Source organism: Tamandua tetradactyla, chromosome 2 (genome assembly GCF_023851605.1).
Source record: "Tamandua tetradactyla isolate mTamTet1 chromosome 2, mTamTet1.pri, whole genome shotgun sequence".
Classification (NCBI taxonomy): Eukaryota; Metazoa; Chordata; class Mammalia; order Pilosa; family Myrmecophagidae; genus Tamandua; species Tamandua tetradactyla.
The window spans coordinates 205099542-205125909 of NC_135328.1; the positions used below are offsets into that span (position 1 = coordinate 205099542).

Below are 26368 nucleotides of genomic sequence, written 5' to 3' on the forward strand. Positions count from 1 at the left end.
AATGTAAACTTCAATGAGTTTTGTCAAATATATACAGTTATATAAGCAACAGTATAATTCAGATGAAGGACATTTCCAGTCCCTTTGTAGCCAGCCTCTCCCCCACCTTCTTCATATCCTGGCAACCCCTGATCTGTTTTCCATCCCCGTATTTTTGACTTTTTAAAACTGTCCTATAAGTGGAATCATGCAGTATGTAAACTTTTAATATGTTGCTTACATTGTTGTCTCATCCGTCATATATGAGCTTCTTGATGTTACAGAAGTCCTTGTAGGGTGGAACAGACAGGATTAACGCATTTGTCCTTCACAATAGCCCTATGAGGTGGTGTTTAAGTTTCCCAGGTGCTAAAACGAATACCATGCAATGGGTTGACTTACACAGTGGGAATGTATTGGCTCACGGCTTTGAGGCTAGGAGAAGTTCAGAATGAAGGCATCAAGATGACGCTTTCTTCCGAGACTGGGGCACTCTGGGGCTGGCTGCCGGCTGCCCTTGGTCCTTGGTTTACTGTCACGTGGCAGTGTATGGCGTTCTCTCCTGCCATCGCTGGGTTTCACTGACTTCCAGCTTCTTCGCATGGCTTTCTTACTGTGTGTGTGAATTTCTTGGTGCTTATAAAACACTCCAGTTATAGGATTAAGACCCATCCTGATTTAGTTGGACCAACCTTAACGGTAGTAATCTCATCAAAAGATTCTCTTTACTATGGGTTCACACCCACAGGAATGAATTAACTTTAAGAACAAGTTTTTCTGGGATCCAGGACACCAAGCCACCATAGGCGGGTTCTGTTACGATAATGATGATGCCCATTTTACAGGTAAGATGTGCAGGCACAGTGGGTTCGTTGGCTTACTCAAGGTCACATGCTAGTAAGCAGGAGAACTGGAAACAAACCTAGGCCGTTTGACTCCAGACTCTACCAGCGTACCCATTCCAGAGCAGCCTGAAGCTCAGTCTTCTCATCAGCCGTGGAGGGGGATGGGCCCTGGGGCTGAGGCAGCAGTGAGGACCAGGTGAGAGAACAGGTGTGAATTGTTGGAAATAGGGCCTAATACGCAGGAAGGGCTTGGGGTAGCTGCTGTGGCTGTGTGCTTAGGTCTCCTCTTATTCCATCTTTGTTCCAGTTCCAGTTCAATCTGGGGTTTTGGTTCCTTTAGAATTATGTCTCCAAAAGTCAACCAGTCTCTATTCTTCAGAAGAATGTGCTGGAAGTCTGGGTTAGGAGGAGGGAGAATCCCAGCCAGAGTCATGCTGTCCTTTCTCCTTCCAGACCTTGGCACCCGCCATCAACTGGCTGCCCTTTCTCAACACCATCTTCTACCCCGTGGAGATCAATGACTCTGAGCCTATCGTGATCTACGACAAAGAGTACCTCAGGCAGGTCTCCACCCTCATCAACACCACCGACAAATGGTAAGGGGTCCTCAGAGGTCTGGGATGGCCTCTCACGGGCAGCCACTGGGGCCGCACAGCTGCCGCCCACTTCTTAGGTAGGATGGATGGGGCAGGGGACGGGGCTGTGAAAAACTGACTCAGGAAAAGGGAACGAGGGTGGCTGCCATGAGCGGCATTGCGGTTACCAGTGCTGGTTTGAATCCCAGCTCCTCTGCTGCCAGCTTTGTAGCCTTGGGCTAGCTTTCTAACCTTTCCTCAGGCTCAGTTTCCTCATCCATACAGCAGGGAGACAGAGAGCTCCTACCGTGGAGGGCTGTGGTAAGGGTTAAATGAAAGAATCCAGGGGAAGAGTTTTAGTACAGTACCCAATACATTCTGGGACCGTAATAAACTGTATTGTAGTATATATAATATGTTTGAATAGTATCATATATAACAATAACTATTATTTTCAATTAGCTCATATTTATGGTACTTTTTCAATTGTAAAGAAATTTTGAAAACCATAGAGAAATTAGGAAAAAAAACTAAAGCTACCAGAAAAATTACAGTTGCTCTTTAGGGATGTGTGTAGGTTTGTGTGAGTGCATTTGTGGAGAGAAAGAACACCTGTGGCAGAGAGAGACGGGTTTCTTTATACAAGGTTCTGTTTTTTCCCATCATGATAGTTAGACATACAGCCTGCTCATCCCTCAACCTATAGTATAAACATTGTTACATGCAAACGTCATTTTTCATGGCGACATGGTATCCATCATAGAAATACTATTATTCACTCACTCCTTCCCCTGTTGTCAAGCCTTTAGAGTGGTTTCCATTTGAAGCTAGGTATTTGCTACGGGGACCCACCTTTGTGCTAAGGCGACATCTTTGCAGGGATGGCCACAGCTGCAGAGAGGTTGCCTGAGCTGGGGACTGTCATTTGTGAATACCTGGCCTGACCAGCCAGAGCTTCCTTTCCTGCCCCTCCTATTCTTGTTTTTCTTCATTTTATTTTGGTAAAATATTTATGACATAAAATTTGTCACTTTGACCATTTTCTAAAGTGGTTCAAATGTATACAAATGAGTGGCATTAATTATGTTCACAGCCTTTTGCAGCCATTGCCACTATGCATTTCCAAAACTTTTTCAGCACCTCAAATGGAAACTGTACCCATTAAGCAGTTGCTCCCCGGGCCCAGCCCCCAGCCCCCTCCCCCCCTCTTGCCCCACTATTCCTAAACCCCCTTTCTGCTCTCTGGCAAAAGCAGCCTCTTACCAGTCCTGTCCTGTAGCACATACCACTCAGGGTGAGGTTCCACTTGCTTCAAAACTTCAGACAGAAGCAACTAAGCAACAAGCATTTACTGAGCACCTGCAGTATACAGGTCAGTGCACTAGACACTGAGGAGTTTTCAACAGCAGAAGAGCCAGGCTCTGACCTTGAAGAAATTGCTTTCCATGTGCTTAGGAAGAGCAGTGAGCAGCCAAACTGGCGGGGTGGGGAGCCTGGGATCAGAAGGTTGGGTTGGAGAGCCCTAGGGGCCAGTGGGGAAGCTTCTGCGTCTCTCTGGTCCCTCTCCCCATGCAGCCTGCTCAACAACTACATGATCTGGAACCTGGTGAGGAAAACCAGTTCCTTCCTCGATCAGCGCTTTCAGGATGCCGACGAGAAGTTCATGGAAGTCATGTACGGAAGCAAGAAGGTGAGCCTGCCACCGTGTGTTCCCGTACATGTGGAGAGACCCGGTGACACACCTGGCCTCGGGCTAGTGGCGTCCCAGTGCCCACCCCCTTGCCTGGAAGAGAATAAAGAGGGCCATGGAAGGGTCCACCTAGGGGTCCACAGGAGCCCAGAGGGGACCTAAGCCAGCCCCAGGGCTGAAGGCTTCCTGGAAGAGGTGATTATACTCTTGAAGGGTAAAGAAGTATTAGTAACTTAATTGGTAGCAAAAGGTAGTCTCTCTTCTCTCCCTGACAGCAACGATGATGGTGATGATAAACACTTCCCTTGTGTAACTCATTTAATCTCACAACCCCAGTAAAGTGGTTACTATTTTATCCCCATTTTGCAGATGGACCCCTCGTGATACTACGTCTTTCCCACAGACATAGAGCACTTAGACTAATACCTGGCTTGTGGTGAGCACTACATAAGTGTGTGCTGCTATTATTTATCGTTATCAATACTATTATCCTCCTCCCAGGACGTAGTCTGGCGAACCCCCCATCCAGAGCCAGCCCCAGGCTTTCTGGGGTTGCGGCACTCCCAGATCCCAGACTAAGTGGACCCCATTCCACCGTCAGCTGCCTCCACCCTTCTTCCAAGGCCCCCGGAACCCTGTACAAAAGCTCTGTGGCCACGTCCCCCTCCCTCTCACGCCCTTGGCCAGTGAAGGATCATTCATCTCACACCTGTGTGAGCTTAGTGTGGGGATACTGAGCTCTCCCCTGCTGAGGGAGGCGGTTATAACTGATCAGTCTTCATGTAATGGTGGGTACCCCAAGCCAGGGGCCCCCGAGGGCAGCTGAAAGGGGCCCCAGCTACAGGGCAGTAGGGGCTGGAGGTGTCCAGTCTACCCAGCACAGCCCAAACTACCCAGGACAGTGGCCTCTTTCCTCCCCCACAGCAGCTAGTAAGGCCTCAGCAGGCCCTTCCCAGAGGGCCAGGCTGCCAGAGCCTCTCTCAGTGCAGAGCCAGCTGAGGGCTGGCAGAGAGTGGCAGAATGCAGGCTGCCTCGGGTCCTGGAATGCAGCCTGGGAAAAGTCCTCTTTCTTCTCCCGTCCCCTCATATACCCACCTCTAGCATGAATGGGACTGCAGGGACATTGAGAATGAAGGGGAGGGTGGTGGGAGCTGCTCTTGAGAAGAGGGACTTCGGGGGCACCCTGAGTCTTGGCCACAACAGCTACCCTGGTCTTGTGGAAAAGGACAAGGGGCAGTGGGGGGTTGACGGCCCTGCCTGGCTGACCCGCCTTCCTGCTCCACCGGCACCTACCTGGGACCAGCCCTAAGGGGCTCTTTGGGTCCTAGACATGACCTGGGTTCTGTCATCTGAAACCTGGTCCCCTAGAAAGAGTCTAATTGGGACCCAGGATAACAGCTCAAGAGATGGCTTTATGGGTGGAGGGTCAGTGTGTGCCCAGAGCTCTGCCTGTATCAGCGCCAACCTTCCCAGGGTACAGATGAGGAAACCGAGGCTCAGGGAGGAAAAGGGACTTTCCCAAGCCTAGCAAAGAAGTATGTCTGTCTGTAAGTCTGTATGTCTTCAACTTTTACCCACTTTCAGCTACTCACTAATAATGACGACAATAATAATAAAAGATACTGTCATTAGAAATTTACCCTTTGGAGGTATTTTTTTTTAGCAGATTCCTACAAGGATGTTTCCCCTTTATAGGTGTTATCTCAGAGGATTCCTACAATAGTTCTGTGTTAGGAACTGTTTTCATTATCCCATTTTACAGATGAGGCCCATGATGAAGTGAAGGGACTTGTGTAGAGTCATGTAGCTCCAAAGTGGAGAGAGCTGGCTCTCGGTCCCTGGCACATCTGGTTCCACGGTACATGCTCCTAAGTGCTGTGCTACCCAGCCTCTGCTCTGCAGAAGATGAAAATTAAAAATGAGCCTCGCTGGGCCAGGTTCAAAGGAAGGGGTGCTATTGTGAGTTGCTTGGAGCTCAGAGTGGGTGGGGCACAGGGAGGCCCCACGGGAGGCAGGGCAGGTGGGAGACCACAGAGCAGGAAGCTCTGAGCCAGGGGTCACAGATGCCCTGCCCCCAGTGATGGGCAGTGCTCCAGTTGTCCCCTCATTCCTCCCAGACCAGTTCCATCCTGCTCATGTCCAGAGATCTCAAAGCCACATCCTGGCAGTGTGCGCTCGGGCTGATCCTTGTACCTCCCTGAGTCTCTACTTGCTCATCTGTAATTTGGGATAATCCCTGGTCTCACCTCACAGGGCCCTGGGGAATGACCTCTGTTTGGGAAAGCACTGGATCGTGGATGTCATGTAGGGAGGGAGTGTGGCATCAGGAATGGCAGGGAGCTGCGGGCCAGGGAATCAGGGTTTGAGGTACGCTTTTCTAACCACACAAACTCGGCCCTCACTTTTGGGTAGCAGGGGAGAGGAAGGAGGTCAGTTTTCTCATCTTTAAAAGGGGTAAATAGCTGCTGCCCTGCTTACCCCAGGGTTGGCTCACATTCCACAAAGCCATCCAAGGAAAGTCTCCTAAAGGCTGCAGCAGTGTGCACCGGCTGTTCATCTTCAGTTATCATTGCTTTATGAAGTGAAAGTTCCAGCAAGGAGGCAGGCACCCCCATGGTTAACCATGCCCCCCCCCCTTCCCCTTGCTCAGTGCTCCTTGTGTTACAAAGAAGTGGAAAGACAGGCAATCCAGGCAGAGAGGCTGGCTGGCTGCCAGCTTCTTATCTTCCCAGACTCAGCTCAAGGGTCAGTGTGGAGAAGAACGCTGGCTGACCGTCAGGCTGACCCGACCCTTGGCTCCTTTGCAGACTTTCCTCATCATCCTTTAGCACTCCCCTGTGTTTCATGATCTGTAGGCAGTGAATGTGGCCTCTCTGAGGGAAGACCCTGGAACCACCACACTGCCTGGGTTCAGATCCCACCTCACCCACTTGGTGATTTAACCTCTCTGTGCCTCAGTTTCCTTATCTGTAGAGGGTGCTATGATCATAACTGTGCTGTAGGGTTATGATGAGGATATGTGGGAACGTGCATGCAGACACATGGGAGGGGCCCAGCAGGCAGTAAACATTGGCCACCTTTGCTGCTGGTGTCATTGCTTCCACGGGTTGTTCTCCCACGGGATGTGCCGTTAGGAGACCTTTGAGGGCGAGACCCATGGCCAGTTCATCTCCAGATTCCAAAGACCCAGCGTAGTCAGGGCACACAGGAACTGCTTGGACAACGCTGGATATGTGAGTTAATGAATGCTGCTGAGACTGTCCTTTCTCTAAGAGGCTTTAAAATGCAGTTGGGGTCCTGGCCTTCTGAAAGGTTTCCTGTTCTCGGGGCTGGATACAGTAACTTCCCAAGGTTCTTTGTGTCCTCCATGAAGGCAGGACAGTGTAGGGACAAGAGCACTGGGGTTTGGGATCAGACAGGTTGAACTCTGGTCCCAGCCACAGCCCTCACTCGCCTTGGGGCCCTGGACCAGTAACTTCCTCTTTCTTGTTTTTGTTCTTTCCTCTGCCGAGCAGCCTGGCAGGGCTGCCTCTCATGACATTTTGATGGCTCGGTGAGATATCGATGGTGAAGTACTACTGATCACAGAGCCTGGCTTTCAGGAAGTGGTAGATGGTGGTGCTGAGGGATTTTCCATGACCTCTTGGTCCAGTGCCTAAAATAACTTCCACTGGGTGAGAAAGGGTCTCCCTAAAGTTCTGGGAGGAAGCGCAGGCCCCAGATGGTACTGCCTCCCGGATAGAAAGCATTTGGGAAAAAGAACTAGAGCCAAGGAACTCCTTACCTTTGTGTTTTCCAGACCTGTCTTCCTCGCTGGAAGTTTTGTGTGAGTGACACAGAAAACAACCTCGGCTTTGCCCTGGGACCCATGTTTGTCAAAGCAACTTTTGCCGAGGACAGCAAGAACATAGTAAGTGCCTCCTCTGTGGACATGGGCAGTGACACAGTGTGCCTACCACAGCCCCTCGAGGACTTGACCGCTCTCTGGTCCTCGCTGGACCTCTCCTTCTCCCCTGCAGAGAATGCCAAGGCTCCAGCCTTAATCCAAAGGCTGTGTTTCTAAGACTTGAATAATGCGGTTATTGCTGGCTGAGCGGCAGGCACTTGATTATCTCATTCAACCCTTCAGGGTCATTGTAGGCATCTCCACCTTCAGGGGCTGAGATCATGTGGGCAGAGCAGCTCCAGCCCAGGGGCGTGACATTTTTCTTACTCTACAGGTAGCAGGTTTGTTCTAGAGAGGCAGAGGAACTTCCAGGTTAAGTGCCATGCAAACAGCCACGCCTGAGCTCACCTCCTCCTCCACCACAGCTGGCTGGTTGACTTGAGACAGTATTCTCACCTCATTCGTGACATGGAGGTGGGAGGCCCATCCCACAGGGGCATTTAAATGAGATGTTACAAGCAAAAGGTAGCACTTGGTCCAAAATAAGGGCCCAATAAATAACCGCCATATATTATCATTGTAGTTGTAGCTGCTGTTATTAGTAATGTAGATGTTACCTGCAGGTAAAGGCTAGCAAACTGAGACTTATTTAGGTGGCTGAGGCAGAAGCTGAGTCGAGGTCTGTGGATGTCAGTCCCTCTGTTCTCTCTGCTGCATGACCCTGCCTTCCCTAGAATCTTTGAACTTCTCTTTTCTGCCTTTGGGTCTCCCTGTGAGCTCTTCGTCTCCAACCTGAGCTTGACATTTCTGAAACTGTGCCTCAGAACACTGGTTCTCTAGATTTTAAAGCCCATTCCATCCAAAAAAGGAGCTCTGTGGTCTACTACGTTTAGGAAAGCCTACGTATGTGAACCCTCTCCAAAAGAATCATAGTGCATATAAGCACGCTAAAGGCTCTGAGAAGTCCTGCAGCGAAGAGACTTTTCTCACTTTCCTGAAGCTTGTCCCAAGCCTCTTTGACCATGGAACCCTATGTATGGAAATCCATTATGGTCGTGCAGGACAGTAGTGTTCCAGGGAACAGTTTGGAGAGCAATGGCTATGGCTCTCCTTGGCCCAGGACCTAGGAGCCTGAGGCTTTCAGCCAAGCCCTGTGTTTAGTCACTGTCTCAGCGAAATCCCTGTGCACAGGGTGCCTGTTACATTTAGGCAAGTCCAGTGCCCAGGCCTGACTGGTATAGCATCTGTCTCCTAGGCCAGCGAGATAATCTTGGAGATCAAGAAGGCATTTGAGGAAAGCCTGAGCACCTTGAAGTGGATGGATGAAGACACTCGGAAGTCTGCCAAGGAAAAGGTGGCTCTAGCATGGGGTCACTTGGGCTCCCCAGAGGGCGGGTGGAGGAGGGACATCAGGAGAGCAGAGCATGGACACTCTCCCTGCCTCCAGGCAACACCCAGTCCGGCAGGATGGAGGGATGGCCTTCAACACGTGATTGCACAAATGACTGTGTAAAAAAAAACCAAAGGTGTGCAAGGAAAAAAAATGCAAGATGTGACCTGCCTGACCGAGAGCAAGGGAGCCGGTGGTTTCCAGAGGTGTAGGGCTTAGAGAAGGCTCCCTTAGGAGGTGATGTTCAAGCAGAGACCCAAAGGATGAAGAGAAGTTAGCCAAGAGCGGGGTCTCCTGAGGGAGAAATGGGGGAGCCCTGAGGCCGAGGAGCCTGGCCTACTTCCCTGGACCCAGACTCCGAGCTGGGTGCCCGCAGACCTGGGGGCCAGCCTGGCCAGTGCAGCTTGGCGCTCACTGTCCTCCGTGTCTTTCCCGTCCAGGCGGACGCAATCTACAACATGATCGGCTACCCCAACTTCATCATGGACCCCAAGGAGCTGGACAAAGTGTTCAACGATGTGAGTGGCCTCCACCCACCCCCTTGCATTTTCTCCCGGCCCCTGGGCGTCCCTGCTTAGAAAGAGGTCTGGATGGGGTGCTGCAGACACCGTGGCTGTTGAGACATCCAGAGATGATTGTGGTGTAGGGTTTGGAGGTGGATCAGGCATGAGGGGACCGTTCCCTGCTCCTTCCTGTCCTGGGCCAGCGGGAGGCCCCTGCCTCTGGACCCACCACTGGCTGCTGCCCAGCAGTCAAGGCCAGATCCCATGCCAAGTGCCGTGTGGCAATGTCAGCCCCATATGAGAAGGAGGAAACAATGCAGGGGACGAGCACAGATCTTAGGACCTACAGATCAAAGGCACCCCTGAAACAGCAGATGATGGGGCAAAGAATGGGGCCCCTCACATTCCCTCCTCCTTCCCCACCCCTCAGAATTGTCTTATATCCATGGGGTCCTCCCTCAACTCTCCAAAGTAACTTGGACCTCTGATTTTGACCTTGAAATGCTTTGGGGAAAGAGAAAGCATAAATCCCAGAGCATTTTTTAGCTTAATTTAGGCAACAAGGGTTGTTGATATATCCCTGCTGGTTAGAACTCCCGGCAGTTCATCCCTTTAAATAGATGGTGCTTCCTTCTCGAAAGATAGTTTTGTGTCTTCCTATGATTGAAATTTGTCATTTGAAGCTTTTTTGAAATTATAATAACCGTTTGTCATGGTTATAGGTAAAACCTAAGAATGCTAGAATTACTTTTGAGACTATGGAACTCATCCTCCAACCTTTTCCTGGAGAATAACTGCAGATATCATCCTGGGAACAGCCCAGGATCAGAGCCCTGCCCCTGAGTACCCCAGGTTTACCAAAGCCCTGATGTAAAGCTAGAAAGATCTAGAGTGGATCTAAGGGAGGACTTTGCAACTGTCAGTAGCTAAACGGCTGGGCTGGGTGATGAGGAGGGTGTGGAATCATGCCTGTCCCAGGACATTTCGGAGGAAAGAGATCCGGGCTGGATTTATTAGATCTGGGCTGTCTAGGATGGTAGCTATAAAGCACATACGGCCATTTAATTAATTTGTGTTTACATAAATTAAAATTAGGTAAAATTTAAAATTCAGTTTCTCAGTAGCACTGGCCACATTAGAAATGCTCAGGGGCCACCTGCAGCTAGCGTCTGTCACATTGGACAGCACAGACATGGAATTTCTCCATCGTTACCAGAAATTCACTTGGACAATGCTGGAGATATTTCTTGCCTAAGGCCCAGGCGCTCTGTGGGGCATCCTGCAGCCCCAGGACACTGCTGGCTGGCCCCTGGCTGAAGGTCACAGTGTGTCCTTAAGGGGGAGAATTGGTGCTAGGCTCCGTTAGGGTGAGGGCCAAGCAAAGGGGCCGAGCCCGCAGCCCCAAGCCCGCTGTTCCGGTCTCCAGCTTGCAGGCCAATCCTGTAACCTCTTTGGGTCTCACTTCCCTCTGTTCTCCGAGGGGTTTGCACTGGAGGATTTGAGGGCCCCTGGCCTGGGTGCTGTCTGATCCTGTGACCGCTTTCTCTTTCCAGTATACTGCAGTTCCAGACCTCTACTTCGAGAATGCCATGCGATTTTTCAACTTCTCATGGCGGGTCACTGCCGACCAGCTCAGGAAAGCTCCCAACCGAGATCAGTGAGTCCTCACCCGCCGGGACCCCCATCCCCGGTTCTCCCTGGGAAGGCGCTGGCTTCTGGGAGCTGGGGTTGCCCTGGGCTGAGCTCACATTTATTCAGCCTTGCATTGCTTCACTGCCGTGAGGGCCCTCTGAAGAGTGAAGACTCTTTTATCCCCACTTTTCAGATGAGGAAAGAAAGAACACAGAGGTGTGGGCCAGCCAGGTGCTGGGGCAGGGCGGGGCGGGGTGGGGGGCCGGGTCTGTCTGTTCCTGCCCAGCCTGCTGGCGGAGTGAGCAGTCCTGGCAGCGCGGCCCAGCCCGGCCACCTCCACCTTCGGAGCCTTCACTTATCTGTGAAACGGGACGGGCGTAGCTGGCTCTTAGGTTGTTGCGACAATAAATGTGAGGACTCCTAGAGAGTGTCGGGCACAGAGAAGGCCCTCGGCAAGGGCTGGTTTCCTGTAACTCCTTACCAAAGGGAGTGGTGGTTTCTCCGGGACAGTTCCCCATAGGCAGAAACACAGGGAAGTTTCTAGACAGGCCCTGGAACTCTTCAAAAATACAGCTTCCTGGTCCCTCCCCCAGACCTTAAATCAGAATAATCTCAGTGAGACCTGGGAATCTTTTTTTCTTTTCAATAGTCTCCTCAGAAAAGACGTAGTCAGTCCAGCATTGGTCCTGAGACTATGCTCACTAAATTCCTAAAACATTTTGTGGAATAATTCTTACTAAAAGAGCAAAGCAAATTCTTTTTCCTCTGATGCCCTCTTGTGGCCACATGGGTTCGCACATCCTGCTTCCTTCACGTTCCCCAAATTCAACCTGGGTGTCCCCAAGTGGAGCAAGACGCTGGGCTTTTACCTCCCGAATTTGGCACAGGCACAGTGACAAGGTTGGGAATTTATCCGAAGTCTTTTCATTTAGTTCGTAAATTCATGTAAATGTTGTCTCCTACCTATTAATGTATCCATGATCATTTGAATATAAATAAGGTGTTGCAAATTTTTCAGTATGCTTCCATGGCTTCAGGCACCCCTTAGCATAACTCTGTGGGGTCTCCCAGAGGAGAAGGGCACCCGTGTGGGCTCTTGGGGAGAACGTCCCTTCTGTCTCACTCCGCTTCTCCCTGGCCCCTCTACACCAGGGAATTGAGAGTTCAAATATTTCATTATGATAGATTATCACTGTCAGACTTTTGGTCTCAGGACCCGTCTGCACTCCTAAAAATTACCGGACCTCAAAGAGCTTTTGTTTGTGTGGGTTACATCAATTTTTGTGAAAATTTTATTTTATGAAAAATAAAATGAAAACCCAAATAAGTGAGAAGAGAGGTATTGTTTTACTTTTTTCACAAATCTCTTTAATGTCCGGCTTGATAGAAGATGGCAGGAGTCTCATCTGTCTTTGCATTCAGTCCTTTGCATTACGTTATTTTAAGACATATTTTAAAAATCTAGCTTCACATAGATAAATAGTTGGAAAGGGATGGTTCTTGTACCTATTCTTCTCTGGCTCGACAGTAGTAGTTTCTCAAAGATAGTTGCCTTGTAGAGTCTGAAACCATTTCTGTAAACATTTCGGTTTCTTTTACATTAAAATCCATTGGCACGTTTTTCACTTTGAATACATCTTTTTACCCATGCATGATTTTGTAACATCATGTGTTAGTCATTTGGAAAACAGTGGTTCACTGATGTTATAGGTCTTTCAAGGGTTGATGCTTTCATTTTGCAAAATGAAAAAAAAAGTGATCTTTTAAAAATGTTACTACTGATATCATGAGAAAAGTCTTCTGAGTTTTGGGAAGCTGGCAAGTGTATAGTAACTGATAAAATTTTTGCTTGAAACCTTGAATTTGTCATTGGCAACTCATAGTATCAGTTGCCAAACACCCAAGTCTGAATTTCCATAGTTTATCAGTCCTCGCGTATAAAATTGGTGTTCCATGACAAAACAGAAGTGCTTTATGTCTGCTTCCCATTTGGTTACATAGAATATTAAAATATGTAAAGGTCTAGATTTAATGAAATTAGTAATTATGTTTTTCACCCAGGAAATTCTTAATTAAAAATGGTGCTGTTTTTGCTTCACCTTGATTACCTACTGCTCCCCAACACGGTGACTGCTGGAACACCTGCATTGATTTTTTCTAAGGCACCAGCACTTATACCTGCCATTTGCATCATTGTAAATGTCAACACAGTGGAAAAGGCAATGACATCTTAATATTATGAAAATAATTTTGACCTTGCAGACCTCTGAAAGGATCTTGCCCCCCCACCCTTCCCAGAGACCCACAGCCACCCTTTGAGAACTGCTGAGAGATACAGTTTGAGCCTAGACGATGACAAAGGTGACTTTTCAATACCTAAAGCTCTTTGTCAAGAGGCTCAGCATTCCACTGTGTCAGCGTGATAGCACTTATTTTATCCATCCCATGTTTCAGACATTTGGGTGTTTTCAAGTTTTCTCCTCTCAAAAATAGCGCTCTAGACTATAGAAATGATCCCTGAAAGTGTGGTCTGCTGAGGGCACGGGTGGTTCAGTGGTAGAAAGCTCGCCTTGCATGCAGGAGACCCGGGTTCAATTCCCGGACCGTGCACTCCCCCGAAAAAACAAATCACCCCTGCGTGGATGTCCTCGCAGATGTGTGCACCTGGCCCCTCTAGTCGGCTGCCCCGCTGCCCCAGCCCCTCCGGCCATGCCTGAGAGCTGACCTTACATGCCCCTTGCAGGTGGAGCATGACGCCCCCCATGGTGAACGCTTACTACTCTCCCACCAAGAACGAGATCGTGTTTCCAGCCGGGATCCTGCAGGCGCCGTTCTACACCCGCTCCTCACCCAAGTAGGATGCCTCTGCTGCTCCCGCCCCACCTCCTTCCCCTGCCCCTCAGCAGACCCCTGGCCCCGTCTAACCCCGTGGCCCGCAGCTAGCCACACGACAAAGTCTGTCTCACTGACCGATCCTTGTCCCAGTGGTCCAAATAACATGGGATTTTCAGAGAAGTGGCAGAGAAAACAGCATCCTGCTCCCTTCGCTTTCCTCCAGGGGTTTGGGATCTGGGACAATTTTGGATCTCCCCACAGTGAGATCTTGGGGGCATGGTATGGAGTCAGGGCCCTGCGTAGCAGAAATGTTTTAACATAGCCATAGCTAGAGTTGGGAAGAGTGAAGCTACCTCTCAGAAATGAAATCCACACAGTTTTGGGTTTGAACCTGAACACGTGGCCCTTGGACAACATGAAAACCAAACCACGGTTTTTCTCACTGGGGAGTTGGTTAATGATGCCAAACTCCTCTGAGGTGACAGAAGAGGACGGTGCAGTCATGTCAAGCCCCAGCACGGTGCTCGGCACCCAGCAGTGACCAGCCAACCACAGCAGACCCTGCCCAGCCTCCCAGGGGCTGCTCCCCGGGCAGGAAGGGAGGGTCAGGTAATTGGGCAAGAATGAGAGGCCCTCCCCTCACGCCATCACCCTCTTCTCTGTGTCCCCCTCCTCCAGGGCCTTGAACTTCGGTGGCATTGGCGTCGTCGTGGGGCACGAGCTGACCCATGCTTTTGACGATCAAGGTACAGGCTCCTTGGGGTCTCCTTCACCCGAGGCCCATCCAGCCCCATTGCCTCTGCTTTCTGCTCCCTTCACAGCTAAGGGTCTTAGCTTTGGGGGCAGAGGCATCTGGACTCAAGTGCTGGCTCTGCCACCTGTCAGTTGCCTGAACGTTAGCAGGTCCTGCCACGTGTTCAGGCCTCCGTGGCCTTGTCCTGATGCGGTAGTAGGGTGGGGAAGCCCCTGCCCGTGGACCGTGCTGACGTGACGGTGCGTGTTAGCAGCCCATAGGGAGCCTGCGTTTCTCCACTGCTCCAGGGATTCCCCCGGTCTACCTGCCCTCCTCACTAGCTGACGTCCACAGTCCTCCTCATTGCCTTCTGCCACTGGGACCTCTGAGCCAAGCCGGAAGAGGCAGAGACCTCAGTGGTCAGGCACTGTCTGTGACCCGGCTGCTGCGAACTGCATCAACCACGTCCTGGGCATCCCTCACGTGGGGTCAGAGGCCTCAGCCAGTCTTGAAAATAAAGCCAGGCCCATTGAAACTTCGAACATGCTTTGCCAGGCTCACTTCTCTCCATCCTCTGGCTGCCTCTGACTGGCTCATCCATCCTTCTCCTTTGAAATTCGGTCAGGCATCATCTCCCTGTGCTGGTGGACAGCCGGCTGAGCCCATTTCTCAGCTCGCCCTGCCACCCCTCCTCCTTGACCCGGGCCGCCCTCTGCCCGTGCAGGACGGGAGTACGACAAGGACGGGAACCTGCGGCCCTGGTGGAAGAACTCGTCCGTGGAGGCTTTCAAGCAGCAGACCGAGTGCATGGTGGAGCAGTACAGCAACTACAGCGTGAATGGGGAGCCGGTGAACGGGCGGCACACCCTCGGGGAGAACATCGCCGATAACGGGGGCCTCAAGGCAGCCTATCGGGTAGGAGCCTGGCCCCCCCCCGCCCCCGCCCCCCGCCGGGCCCCGGGTCTGGGTCTGTCCCACCCCTCGTCAGGAAAGGCCCTGGAGCCTCAGAGGCCTTGTCTGTGAGGCCGGTGGGGAGGAGGACCCATTGATGGTGCCCGTGAAAGGACCCGGCCCAGAGCTTAGCACCCAGGATCTTTCCACTCTTGAGTCTGCTTGGGCTGGAGCCGCCTGCAGACCCCGTCGTGCAGGGAAGGGCACCACTGAGTCAGATGGGGTGGGCTCGGGGGCTCCACAGGGGACACCGAAGGAGAAGTGAGGCCCAGGGGCCGGGGTTGTTGCACATGGGGCCAGCCCTGGGTTCAAATCCTGTTCGGTAGTTAGTTCCGTTAACTCCTTGAGCCCCAGTTTGCTTGGCTTGAAGACCATTCCCGCAGCACTGGGTGGTTAGGGAGATGAAACAAGATAACACGTGCGGAAGAGCTTAGCCCAGGAGGCACTCAGAAGTGCTGGCTGGTGGGAGGGATGGACGGACAGAAGGAGGAGGTGTCTGCTAGGAGAGCAGTGCCAGGGTTCCTCCTGACCCTGACGGGAAGAGCTGCAACACCAAGAGCCTGACCATAGGCCAGATCCTGTGCCATAGTCCCTCCCACACTTTACAATTAGGCCTCACAGTCCCCATGTTACCGATGAGGAAACTGAGCCCAGAGATATCAGGCAACTTACCTAAATTTAGCCCATCAGTCAATAAAACTGTACTGCAGGGCAGGGCGGTGGCTGAGCAGGCCGAGTTCTTGCCTGCCATGCCAGAGACCTGGGTTCAACTCCTGGAGCCTGCCCATGCAAAAAAAAAAAAAAGACTGTACTGTACTGAACTTTACTGTTCTTTGGCAATAAAGACCTAAATAAATCAGTAATGGCAGGTGTTGATAGGGTAAAGACTATAAAGTAGGGTAAAGTAATAAAGAATAACGGGGAAGGGAGTGATCAGGTAAGCCTTCTGGAAGGGACATTTAAATTGAGTCCTAAACGATGGGGAATTGGCAGGGAAAGTCTCGGCAAAAGAAACTGCAGTGGCCAACAGATGGGCACAGGTCCAGCACGTTCAAGGACAGGAAGAGGGGTCAGGGGGCTGATTGGAGGGGATGCAGGGCTGCAGGTGAGGTTGTATCTGGGATGCAGAGGGAGCCCAAAGGCTTTTTGGGGTTTTTAAATAGAGGGATGACATGATCTAATTTATCCTTTAAAATGAGTCAGCGTATGCACAGCCTGTAGGTCAAATCCCACCTGCCACCTGGTTCTTTGTAAAGGATGTTTTCTTGGACACAGAAAAGCCCATTTGTTCACATGTTGCCTGCAGCCGCTTTTACCCCACACGGCAGAGCTGAATAGTTGCAGCAGAGGCTGACTGGGCCTTTACGGAAGAAGTTTGCTGACCCCTGCTTCAGAAGAATCACTGAAATTGCTATGTGGAGAGGGAACTGGGGCTGGATCAGTTTGAGTCAAGGAGTTTAGGGAGAGAGTTGTTGCAATGGTTCAGGCAAGAGATGGAGTATAGTAATGAGAAGAGGGAGAGGTGATCACGTTTGGGGTGTTTGGTTTGCTTGAAAGAAAAAAGTGAAAAGTTCTGGTTTCTTGGCCTAAGCCACTGGGTAGTTAGTTGGTGGTGCCATTTACAAGGACAGGAGACACTTGGTGTGTGCGTGTGTGTGTGATAGGTATCATTCTGCATTCCATTTGGGCCATGTTAAGTCTGCTGTGCCTCATGGAGAACCAGCCAGGGTGATTAAATACACAGATCAGGCAGAGGCTGGAGCAGAAGGTGTAAACACACTTGAGAGCTGTGAGTACACTGATGGCATTGGGAGCCGTCAGCCCGCACACAGGTGCCTTCCAAATGAGTGTGAAAGGGCGACAGGCTCCTCTAGGCTGAGGCCAGACCCAGGAGCCAGACCCTGCCCCGACAGGGTGGAGCTGCCCGAGATCCCCGCGTGGCTGCCCTGGCCACATCCTGGCTGCTGCTGTTTCTCGGGAACCCCTGAGTTTGGGTTTTCGCTCCTCCCAGGCTTACCAGAACTGGGTGAAGAAGAATGGGCCCGAGCAGACGCTGCCCACCCTGGGTCTCACCAATGACCAGCTCTTCTTCCTGGGATTTGCACAGGTGAGTTCACGAGGAACAATTGCCAGACACAGGCACGTTCTGCCATCTTGACTTTCTGGGAGCTCTGATTGTCAAAAGGCCCGTTCCCTCTCAAATAAAGAACTTCCTGACCCTTTGGGCTGTCCACAGGATGGCTTCCCTGTAAGGAGGTGAGCTCCTTGTCATTGGGGAGATTCAAAGAAGGGCCAGAAATGCTATGAAGAAGATTCCTGCATTGGGTAGATGGGGGGATGAGGGGATGGACCTGGGGTGGTAGAAATTTCTTCAAGTCTAAATGCTCCACATTGTCCCTTGATTTGGGCATCCAGTTTATAGCTCCCAGCACTACTAGGCCATTAGACAGTTTGCTCTGCCCAGGGGACAAAGGTCAGGATTCAATCCAGGGTTTGCCAACTGCTTTTGGAGCAGAAGCCCTTTTCCAGGCAAAATTGAATCCTTCAGACAGGCAGAGATGCTGCTGCGGCTGAAGGGATGCCGTTTGGAAACAGTGGCCTTGGCGGAGGCTGGGAGGGGGGGCGCACCAGCCCACGCTCTCTTCCTCACCCGCTTGGAGGGCCCTCCTGACCCCTGGGGTCTCGGCACCAGGTGTCCCGGGGCAGCCTGGCGGCCTCGGTGGCCCACAGTCACCACAGCTCTCCCTTGTTGCCCCGCGCGAAGGTCTGGTGTTCCGTCCGCACGCCCGAGAGCTCCCACGAAGGCCTCATCACGGATCCTCACAGCCCCTCGCGCTTCCGGGTCATCGGCTCCATCTCCAACTCCAAGGAGTTCTCGGAGCACTTCCACTGCCCGCCCGGCTCGCCCATGAACCCCCGGCACAAGTGTGAAGTCTGGTAAGGGGCGGAGCGCCAGGAGCCGAGAAGGAGGAGGCGAAGGGGCCGAGGACGAGCTCCCAGGCTGGGGCCAGGAAGTCTGCCCCCTCCGCCCAGCGTCCAGGACATCGCCCAGCCCCCTTGGCCGCCCCGGGCACCCTTCCCTGCACCGGAGGGTTTTCTACCAGAACCGAGCCTGCGCTGTGGGTTCTCAGTGTGATCCGAGGTTTGGTCCCCCGTGAAAACCCTGTCATCCCAGGCACACGTGTGCCGACTGGCGGGCATTTGGGTGTCAGGCTGGTTGCTCGCCAGGCCTGGGCCCCAGCCCACATCCCACGCAGAAACACCACAAACACCACTGTGTCAAATGCTTTAAAGATATATTTTTGGGGAAACTATTTTTTAAACATTGTGGAATACACTGGAAGTCTTCAGGGAAAAAATGCATTTCAAACACTTTTTTTTTATGGAAAGGATTAGTATATTTATTATGTTCATTTTTCTAAATAGCCTGTGGACCACGGAAGACCCTGTAGACAGAGAAGCCCCTGCTCTGTCTTCTGTCCACTGCCAGGCTTGGCTGAGACAGCCATTCCCAGGCCACTGGCAGGTCCCCGAGTCTGAGAGCCGCATCAGTCCCAGGATGTGTGATTTCAGCCCCCTGGGCAGAGAGGAGGGGTGAGGCGAGGCGGGCAGCAGCCCTCAGGAGGCCCAGCTCATTGGCACCACCCCCCTCAGCTTGCCTGCCATCAGCCCCAGGGTTTGACAGTGGGAACCCCAGCAAAGATGCTCTGATCCCCAAAGCCACAGGTGGGATGGCTGAGGAGAGTGAGGCCAGGTCAGGGCCCTCAGACCCAGGCTAGGGACACCCAAGCACCCAGGCCTGGACCACCGGAGCCCTGGGAGGCTGCACTCCCCTGCACATCTGCACTGCTCTAGATGTCCTCTTCCTGATCATCCTCCATGGCCACCCACCTCTGTCCCGGGGCCTGCAGCCTCTCTGCAGCAGTTCCCCTCTTCCTAGCTGCTTTGGGGTCTGCCTTGCCTATCCCATCTCCCTGGGGGATGGAGAAAAGAGAAAATGGCTCTGGTCTACCCAAGAGCTTACATCCTTCCTCTGAGCTCTCGCCTACCCCCCAACCTGGGCCTGGTTCCCAGGACCTCAGCTGGCCGAGCCCTCCATGTTCTAGTGCCTTATATGAGGTTGTCATTCCTGGGCCCCACCCCAGGGAAGCAGCCTCCCACCCTCAGAGCCCCTTGGCCCGTGGGTGAAGCCCCTAAGTGTCCAGACTGGAACACAGGCCATGCCCTCTGCTCCCAGTGCCTGCAGCTCCCGCCACCTTATGCCAGCCAGGGGGCTCGGGCCTGTGGGTCAGCAGCTCAGAGACCAGAGGTCTAAGGCTTCCATGCCAGCCTCAGCCCCTTGGGTGGAATCAAGACAAGATTTGCAGCTACACAGACTCCTCTTCTTTGGGGGATGATTTTAGCCGTGGGAGGCTGGCTGTGAGGGAAGGGTTCCTCCATCCCAGTCTGGCCCATGGTGTCAGGAGGCCAGCAATGTACCCCCACCCACCCCCCAGCTCACAGCTTCCCCCAACAGCAGACTCTGGGGCTGCACAGGTGGAGCTATTTGTGGCCACCGCTGGGGGCCTCCGGGGAAGCACCTGTGGCTGAGGCGAGACAGCCAGTGCCCACCACGGCTCTCCCATCTCCCAGCATCCTGGACTGCCTGGTCAAGCTTCCTCTCCCACAGTGCACAGCCCCTACTCCAGGAAACCAGAGTCCTCCTTGCCCAAGGAGCAGACAGCTCTGTTACTATCCTGCCCACTTACACCAGCCCAGAGCTGGGGTAGGGATGTTTGAAATGAGTCCCAGGCAAGGCCTTTGTCCAAACAGCAGGCCTGGTAGCTCCGCAGAGGAAGGATGGGGCAGGAGCCAGAGAAGGGGCTAGAGCTGGGCTCTGGCCACACGTGCCTTGCCAGCCCTGACATCCTCTCTGTGTCTCCTCTCCCCCCACCCTCTGGCCTTCCTGCCTTCCCTGTCCTCAGGGGTCAGCACCATGGACAATCTGACCTCCAGCCAGAGGCCCTGCCGGACAGCACTCACTGTTTCAGGGTTGCTCAGGCCTGGGGGAGGGGGGGGGGTCAGCCCCAGCAGGGATGGAAGCAAATGAAACACCCCCATTACCACTCCCCACCCTCCCAAGCTTCGAAAAAGACTGAGGTGTGAGGGGCCTGGCTGCTCTGCAGGTACATGGACATGAGGTTCGGAGCTGGGAATCTATTTTTTGTATTACGTTTTGTGCTACTGTAGATTTGTGTGGCACTATTGTAATTGAAATAAAGTACTTGTACCTAGGGCCATGTGTCTGAGTGTGTCCTCCCAGGGCAGTGGGGCTGTGCGAGGCCACCCTGCAAGCACCGAGCTGCGCACCCTACCTCACCGGGCTGGCTGTGCCTCCTCTCCCGAGCACAGGCCTTGGACCTTCACAAACGCCAGAGGTCACACAATTCCTGTTCCCACCTGTCTGCTCTTCTCTCATTGGTGTGATCCCTGGAGCACCCCCTGCTGGTCAAAATGATGCATGGGATTACCTGGGCCCAAGGAGCCTCCTGGTAAAAATAATTTTTCCATTATCTTTGGAACAAAGGATGTTGGCAGTGGGTTTCCAGAAGGCCTCAGATGCTTGGGCAGGGATGGAGGAAGAGATTTCAAAGAAGTTTTGAGGAAGAATTTCTTACGTTCATTTTCCATAGTTTTCCTTTTACCTGGAATGCTCTTCTCTGCCCAATAAACTCCTACCCAACCTCCAGTGCCCGGTGCAGCATCACCTCTTCCAGGAAACCCTTCCTGTCCTCCCAGCCCAAATCAACTGGACTCACACAGGCTTCCCTCTCTCGTGGTACACACCACTCTGACTTGGTGTCTCCCTTCACTTGGCTGTGAGCTTGAGTGGAGGGCCAGGGTTATATTCCTCTGTGTCCCCAGTGCCAGGCCCAGCTCCAGAGCATTTGTGCAGCATGTATGGAATGACTCTATCACAGGTGCGAGCCCTCACACACACGTGTGCTCTACCCAGATTGGACCACTTTCCTGCTCCCATGTCTTAGTTCATATGTTTTCCACCCCTGGAACACCCATCTTCTTTCCTTTGCCCCAGCCTTAAATGCCACCTCCCTCAAGAAACCTTTTGCACCCTTCAGCGCAAAGTGCCTCCCATACTGTCCAGATTCCCACTGGGTTTTCTTGGCCTATCTTGTGGCATTCATCACATTTTCTCTTATATTTTTGGTTATTTGTATCCCTGTCTTTTCTTCTACCAGAGGTCCCACTTCTCTAGGTTACAAAAGTTCTTGCACTATCTCCAGCAGCCCAGTGCATGACACAGGATCAGGCACAAGGGCTCAGTGACTACCGAATAAATTGATGGACAGATGGACGGATGCATGGATGAATGGGTGGACAAATGGGTGGGTGAATAGATAGGTAGATAAATGGATGGGTGGATGGGCAGACGGAGAGACAGATGGGTAGGTGGCTGGCCAGATAGATTAATGGGTGGATGGATGGATAAATGGATGGGCAGATAGCTATAGGTAATATGTGATTGAGGAGACCGTCCCAAAATGTTTCACCAATGCTGGAGAAGGAACAAGCCCATGGAAGAAGAGTCCCGATGAAGGGGGAAGAACGGGATTCAGACCCCAGAGAGAACCAGGTGATGACACGCGCGGGCATCTCCTCCAAGGGACTCGTCACCAGACTCTGCTCCCACCTTGCTTTAAAAAGAGTAAGTCATTTCTCTGCTGTTGGCCTCAGTGTCTGTAGTTATTAGATAGTTCTCTCTCCTCTGTTATGAATGTTGGAGAGATCGTAAGGATGCATGATACAGCGATGTTTTTTTTTTAGGCTGTGTGTGTGTGTGGGGGGGGTCACCTTTCATTCTTTTCCATGCAATTATTCCATCATTGCAGCACATTTTTCTTCTTCTTTTTTTTTTTTGGAGTGCATGGGCTGGGAATTGAACTGGGGTCCCCCGCATAGCAGGTGAGAACTCTACCACTGAACTACCCATGCACCCAGTGATGCATTTTGAGCATCTCAGAAGGTCCATCCAATGTGTGTCTGCCCGCAGGTGTGCATAAGCCACGGCCCCCAGTGTCTCACCTGGATGGTGGCAACAGTCTCATCCCTCCAACCACTGTCCTCACAGAGCAGTAGCCTGTTTAAAGGTTGTGCCACTCCCCCCGCTGCGCTTTTGCTGGCTCCCCACTGTATCTAACTGTCCTCTGGGGCTGGGCCGGCCGAACCTGCCCACTGAAGTTCCCACCTCTTACCTGGACTCCCCACGGCTGGCCACACCAGCTGGCACTGTAGACAGACCCAGTTCTGTCCTGCCTCAGGCCCTTTGCCCTGCCCTTCCTTCACGTTGGAATGTTCTCTAAACACACTCTCCTTTGCAAATGAATGAATGAAAATATGGATGGTTATTTAAAACAAACAAAACAGCTTCCTGGTATTGTGTGCCTGCTGTGAGTCAGGTCTGTGCTGCAGGCTTTATACACATCCTTTCCTGGAATGTTCTTGGCCGTTTTTATAATCCCTTTTATGCAGATGTGAAATCTCAGGTTCAGAGAGGTTAGGTCAGAAGAAAGTAAATGGCAGAGCTGGGCTGAGTCCAGGCAGCTAGTGAGGAGCTGCTTGGGGAAATGTGAGAGGCTGCTTAGGAACAGTGATCGCCGCAGACCTCAGTCCCCCCACCCCACCACCACCACCACACAGGCTGCAGGCCCTTGCTGAGTCCCACCCCCTTTCCCAGGAAGAAACACACCATTTTTTCCTGCCAGCCTCTCACCCCACTCACCCCCTATCCTTGCCCTCCCCACACACCCCTTTCCCAGAGACAGAGCAGGTTCACTCCTCTTCCCTGTTCTAAGCCCTGGGGCCCCTCGCCCACCCCTCCACCTACACCCGTCTTTGCTCCTGATAGACCCTCCCCTCCCCAAACACACCACACTCAAGGCATGCCCCTTCCTGCAACAGGAATTGAAAAAATCCAGCCTAGCCCTTGAGGGGTTTATCCTACAGTTGAGGAGATGGAAGCGCATGCAAGATGCAACTTGAGTACAACGGGAAAATGTCTGCAACCTATGATAATAATAATGAATTGTGTAGGCAAAAAAATCCAGCAGGCTTTCTGTTAGGGGGGAACTGCAGAAGGGGCTGGGGAGGGATTAGAGACAACTCTAAATTTTAAAGACTCTTGTATAATAATGACTCAAAGGAGAAATGAGCAAGACACTCACAAAGAAAACTATAAAACTTTACTGACGAACATAAAGGAAGACCTGAATAAATGCTGATAAATTATCTGGTCATGGATGGAAAGCTTCTATATTACAAAAAAAGGCAATTCTCCCTTAACTAATCTATAACTTCACTGTAATCTCAACCAAAATTTAAAGATAATTTTTCATGGAACTTGATAAGCTGATCCTAAAATTCATATGGAAGAGAAAATGCACAATAGCCAAGACAATTTTGAAAATCTAGAAAAATGAGATAGCTGACTCTATCAAAATATGTTATAAATACAATAGTAAATAATATAATGTGGTGCTGGTGGAGGAATAGAGAATCTAGAACCCTTTAAATCAATTGAGAAGTGGTAAATCATTCAATAAATGGTGTTGGGGCACCCTCTTGGGAGAAAAAAATGAATTTAGATCCCTGCCTCCCCCATACTATTCATAAGTGAACATATATGTACTAGCAATTTAAACACTAAAAACTATGAAAGTATTAGATAAAATATAGTGGAATAGGTTTATGACTTTGGTTAGTCAGGTCATCTTCAAAAGACACAAATGCAAAAAAAAGGAGAAAAGACTAATACACATGGCAATATCAAATTTGAAACTTTTATAAAACAAAATACAACAAGTAAAAGGCAAGTGACAGTTTGAGAGAAAATATTTGCAGCATACATCACTCTTATAAGATCAAAAATCCTCACCACATGAAAAAGAGAGTAAAAGATGTAAATGGACAATTTAGAGAATGAAAAATACAAAAAGCAAAATATTTTTAAAAAATTTTATTAATTTTTAAATTTTTAAAAAAATGACAAAAAAGAAACACAAACATTCTTAACATATGATCATTCTGTTCTACATATATATTCAGTAATTCACAATATCATCACATAGTTGCATATTCATTATCATGATCATTTCTTGGAACATTTGCATCAAATCAGAAAAAGAAAAAGACAACGAAAAAATTCATACACACCATATGAATGCACACCTTACCCCTCCCTTTCATTGATCACTAGCATTTCAATCTAAGTTTATTTTAACATTTGTTCCCCCTTTTATTTATTTGTATTCCATATGTTTTTTTTGCAAAAAAATTTTTAATTGTTTAATCCCACTAACAATGTGAGAAATACATTTAAATCCAATAATGAGGTAACATTTTTCACCCATCAGATTGATAGAAATGATAGTGGGATACTAACTACTGGTGAAGATGTAGGGAATAGGGCACCGTCATCCACTACAAATGAGAGTGTAAATTGTTAAAAATTATTTTGAAGGTCAATTTGCCCGTGCTCATTCAATTTAAAGTGCATTTACCAGGACTTCCAGGGTTGGAAGATAATGGTGGCTATCTGATTTTGAATCTCCCCACTTACCCCAAAAGACACACATCAACCAAGAGAGCACATAAAACCCCCAATGTCCTTCAAATCACCTGAAGTACAGAAACAAGCCAAATTCCAACAGAACTCTCACCACCTGCAGCTCGAGCCTGCGGGTGCAGACAGCAGGGAAAAGAGGTTTACAGGACGCTGTGAAATACAGTGGACGGGCCTGGCGGCCTTAGATGAGGCACCGACACAATCATTCTCCGAAAGTACGGTACCAAATGCCAGAATACCGACCACAGGGTGGGGCGTGGTAGCTCACAGCGCCAGCTGCAGGGAAGCGTCTGGAAAGAGTGGGAGGCTAGTCTCCCAGCGGCAGCACGTCTTGGAGCGAATCAAATAAAGAAAGAAAGAGGATTCCTCTCGGAGACGTTATAGTAAAAGGAAAGAAGGAATTTAGAAGGGAATCCTGCGGAAAGAGAAGAAAGGTCAACCTTCCCGGTCACCCCACCACTGCCACCACCGCGCTCCATTCAAAAAGGAAACTGCACAGAAGCAGATCTGACAGCAGAGGGCGTGCCTGAGATAGGAATCTTGTCCGTGAATGGACTAAGATTAGAAAAATGCCCATCCTGGGCATTCACAACTGTACATTTTTTAAAAAGGCAAAGTCAAAGCATTTTAGTTTATGAAAATTCTCCTCCCAAAATCAAGCATAATGGAGGTGAAGAAAAATGTAATACAGTATCCTGAACTGAATTAAAAACCCTCAGAAAAACATCTTAAATCAGAAATACAAAAATTTTCTATACTAATTATAGAAAAGGACCAAAAAAAAAAGGAGGGAGGAGGGATAAAATTAGAATTGATCTCAAGAAAGAAATAGTAGAACATAAAAAAATCATATCAGAAATGAAGAAGAAACTAAAAGGTGTCCAAGGGAGAACAGATTCAAATGAAAACTTAATAAATGATATTGAAGAAAAGGAGGAAAACAACCAAAAGAATAAAAATTAGATATAGAAGTAAAAAATATCAGAGAGAAAGTGGTTGAAATGGAAGACAGGCAAATAATTAATATTTAGAACTGTTATCTGGGGATGCAAGGGTAGTTCAGTGGTAGAATTCTTACCTGCTATGCAGGAGACCCGGGTTCGCGTCTTGGCCTGTGCACTCCGCTCCCCCTCCAAAAAACAAAATTTAAACAAATGTGCCACACTAACGGGATAGTCACATGGAAAAAGATGAATTATGACCCCCACCAAACAGCATATGAACAAAAAAAATTGTAATCCAAGAAACCTTTCCAGAAAAAAAAGAAAACTTCTCTTCTCTCACAGATTCATAATATTCATGTTTATGATATGTAAACGGATAAAATCTATCCAATCTTTGTTGCCTCTTCGTTTATAATAAAATATTTCATTAAATAAAAGAGAAGCCCTGGATTATGTGTTGAAAGAGTCCACTGGGTACTATATAAGATTGACACTGAGTAAGCAACTCCAAGACATATCCCAGTGTCTGTTGGACTTTAAAATAGAACATACTCAGGGCCCCCTGTCAAAAATATGAAATAACTTACAAAATCAAGGGAATTAGACTGATATCAGATGTCTTAAAAATAACACAAAGTAGGGGGTGCAAGGATAGTTCAGTTCAGGGGGAGACTTCTTGCCTGCTATGCAGGAGACTCAGGTTCAATCCCCGGCCCGAGTGCCAGCCCGTGCACTTTCCAAAACAAACAAAAAAATTCAACAATCGGTGCTGCAATAATCTAA

At 50.2% G+C, this 26368-nt stretch overlaps 1 protein-coding gene and 1 non-coding gene across 7 annotated transcripts in view; both read left to right on the plus strand.

Moving 5' to 3' along the window:
* Positions 1 to 20315, plus strand: part of ECE1 (endothelin converting enzyme 1) — a 116424-nt gene extending 96109 nt beyond the window's left edge. For 4 of the 6 annotated variants that reach the window (XM_077150949.1, XM_077150952.1, XM_077150951.1 and 1 more), the window contains 11 exons: positions 1278 to 1420; positions 2975 to 3089; positions 6889 to 6999; positions 8231 to 8329; positions 8806 to 8883; positions 10422 to 10525; positions 13244 to 13354; positions 14014 to 14081; positions 14793 to 14983; positions 17031 to 17126; positions 17784 to 20314. In XM_077150949.1, coding sequence (XP_077007064.1) covers positions 1278 to 1420; positions 2975 to 3089; positions 6889 to 6999; positions 8231 to 8329; positions 8806 to 8883; positions 10422 to 10525; positions 13244 to 13354; positions 14014 to 14081; positions 14793 to 14983; positions 17031 to 17126; positions 17784 to 17960 — 1293 coding nt within the window. In that variant the 3' untranslated portion in view covers positions 17961 to 20314. Of the gene's footprint in view, positions 1 to 1277; positions 1421 to 2974; positions 3090 to 6888; positions 7000 to 8230; positions 8330 to 8805; positions 8884 to 10421; positions 10526 to 13243; positions 13355 to 14013; positions 14082 to 14792; positions 14984 to 17030; positions 17127 to 17783 lie in introns of all 6 variants that reach the window. The other 2 variants (XM_077150948.1, XM_077150954.1) reach the window with 2 other exon arrangements.
* TRNAA-UGC (transfer RNA alanine (anticodon UGC)) lies at positions 13040 to 13110 on the plus strand. Its single transcript has one exon. It is a non-coding gene; the product is annotated as a tRNA-Ala (tRNA).
* Positions 20316 to 26368: the final 6053 nt, after the last annotated feature.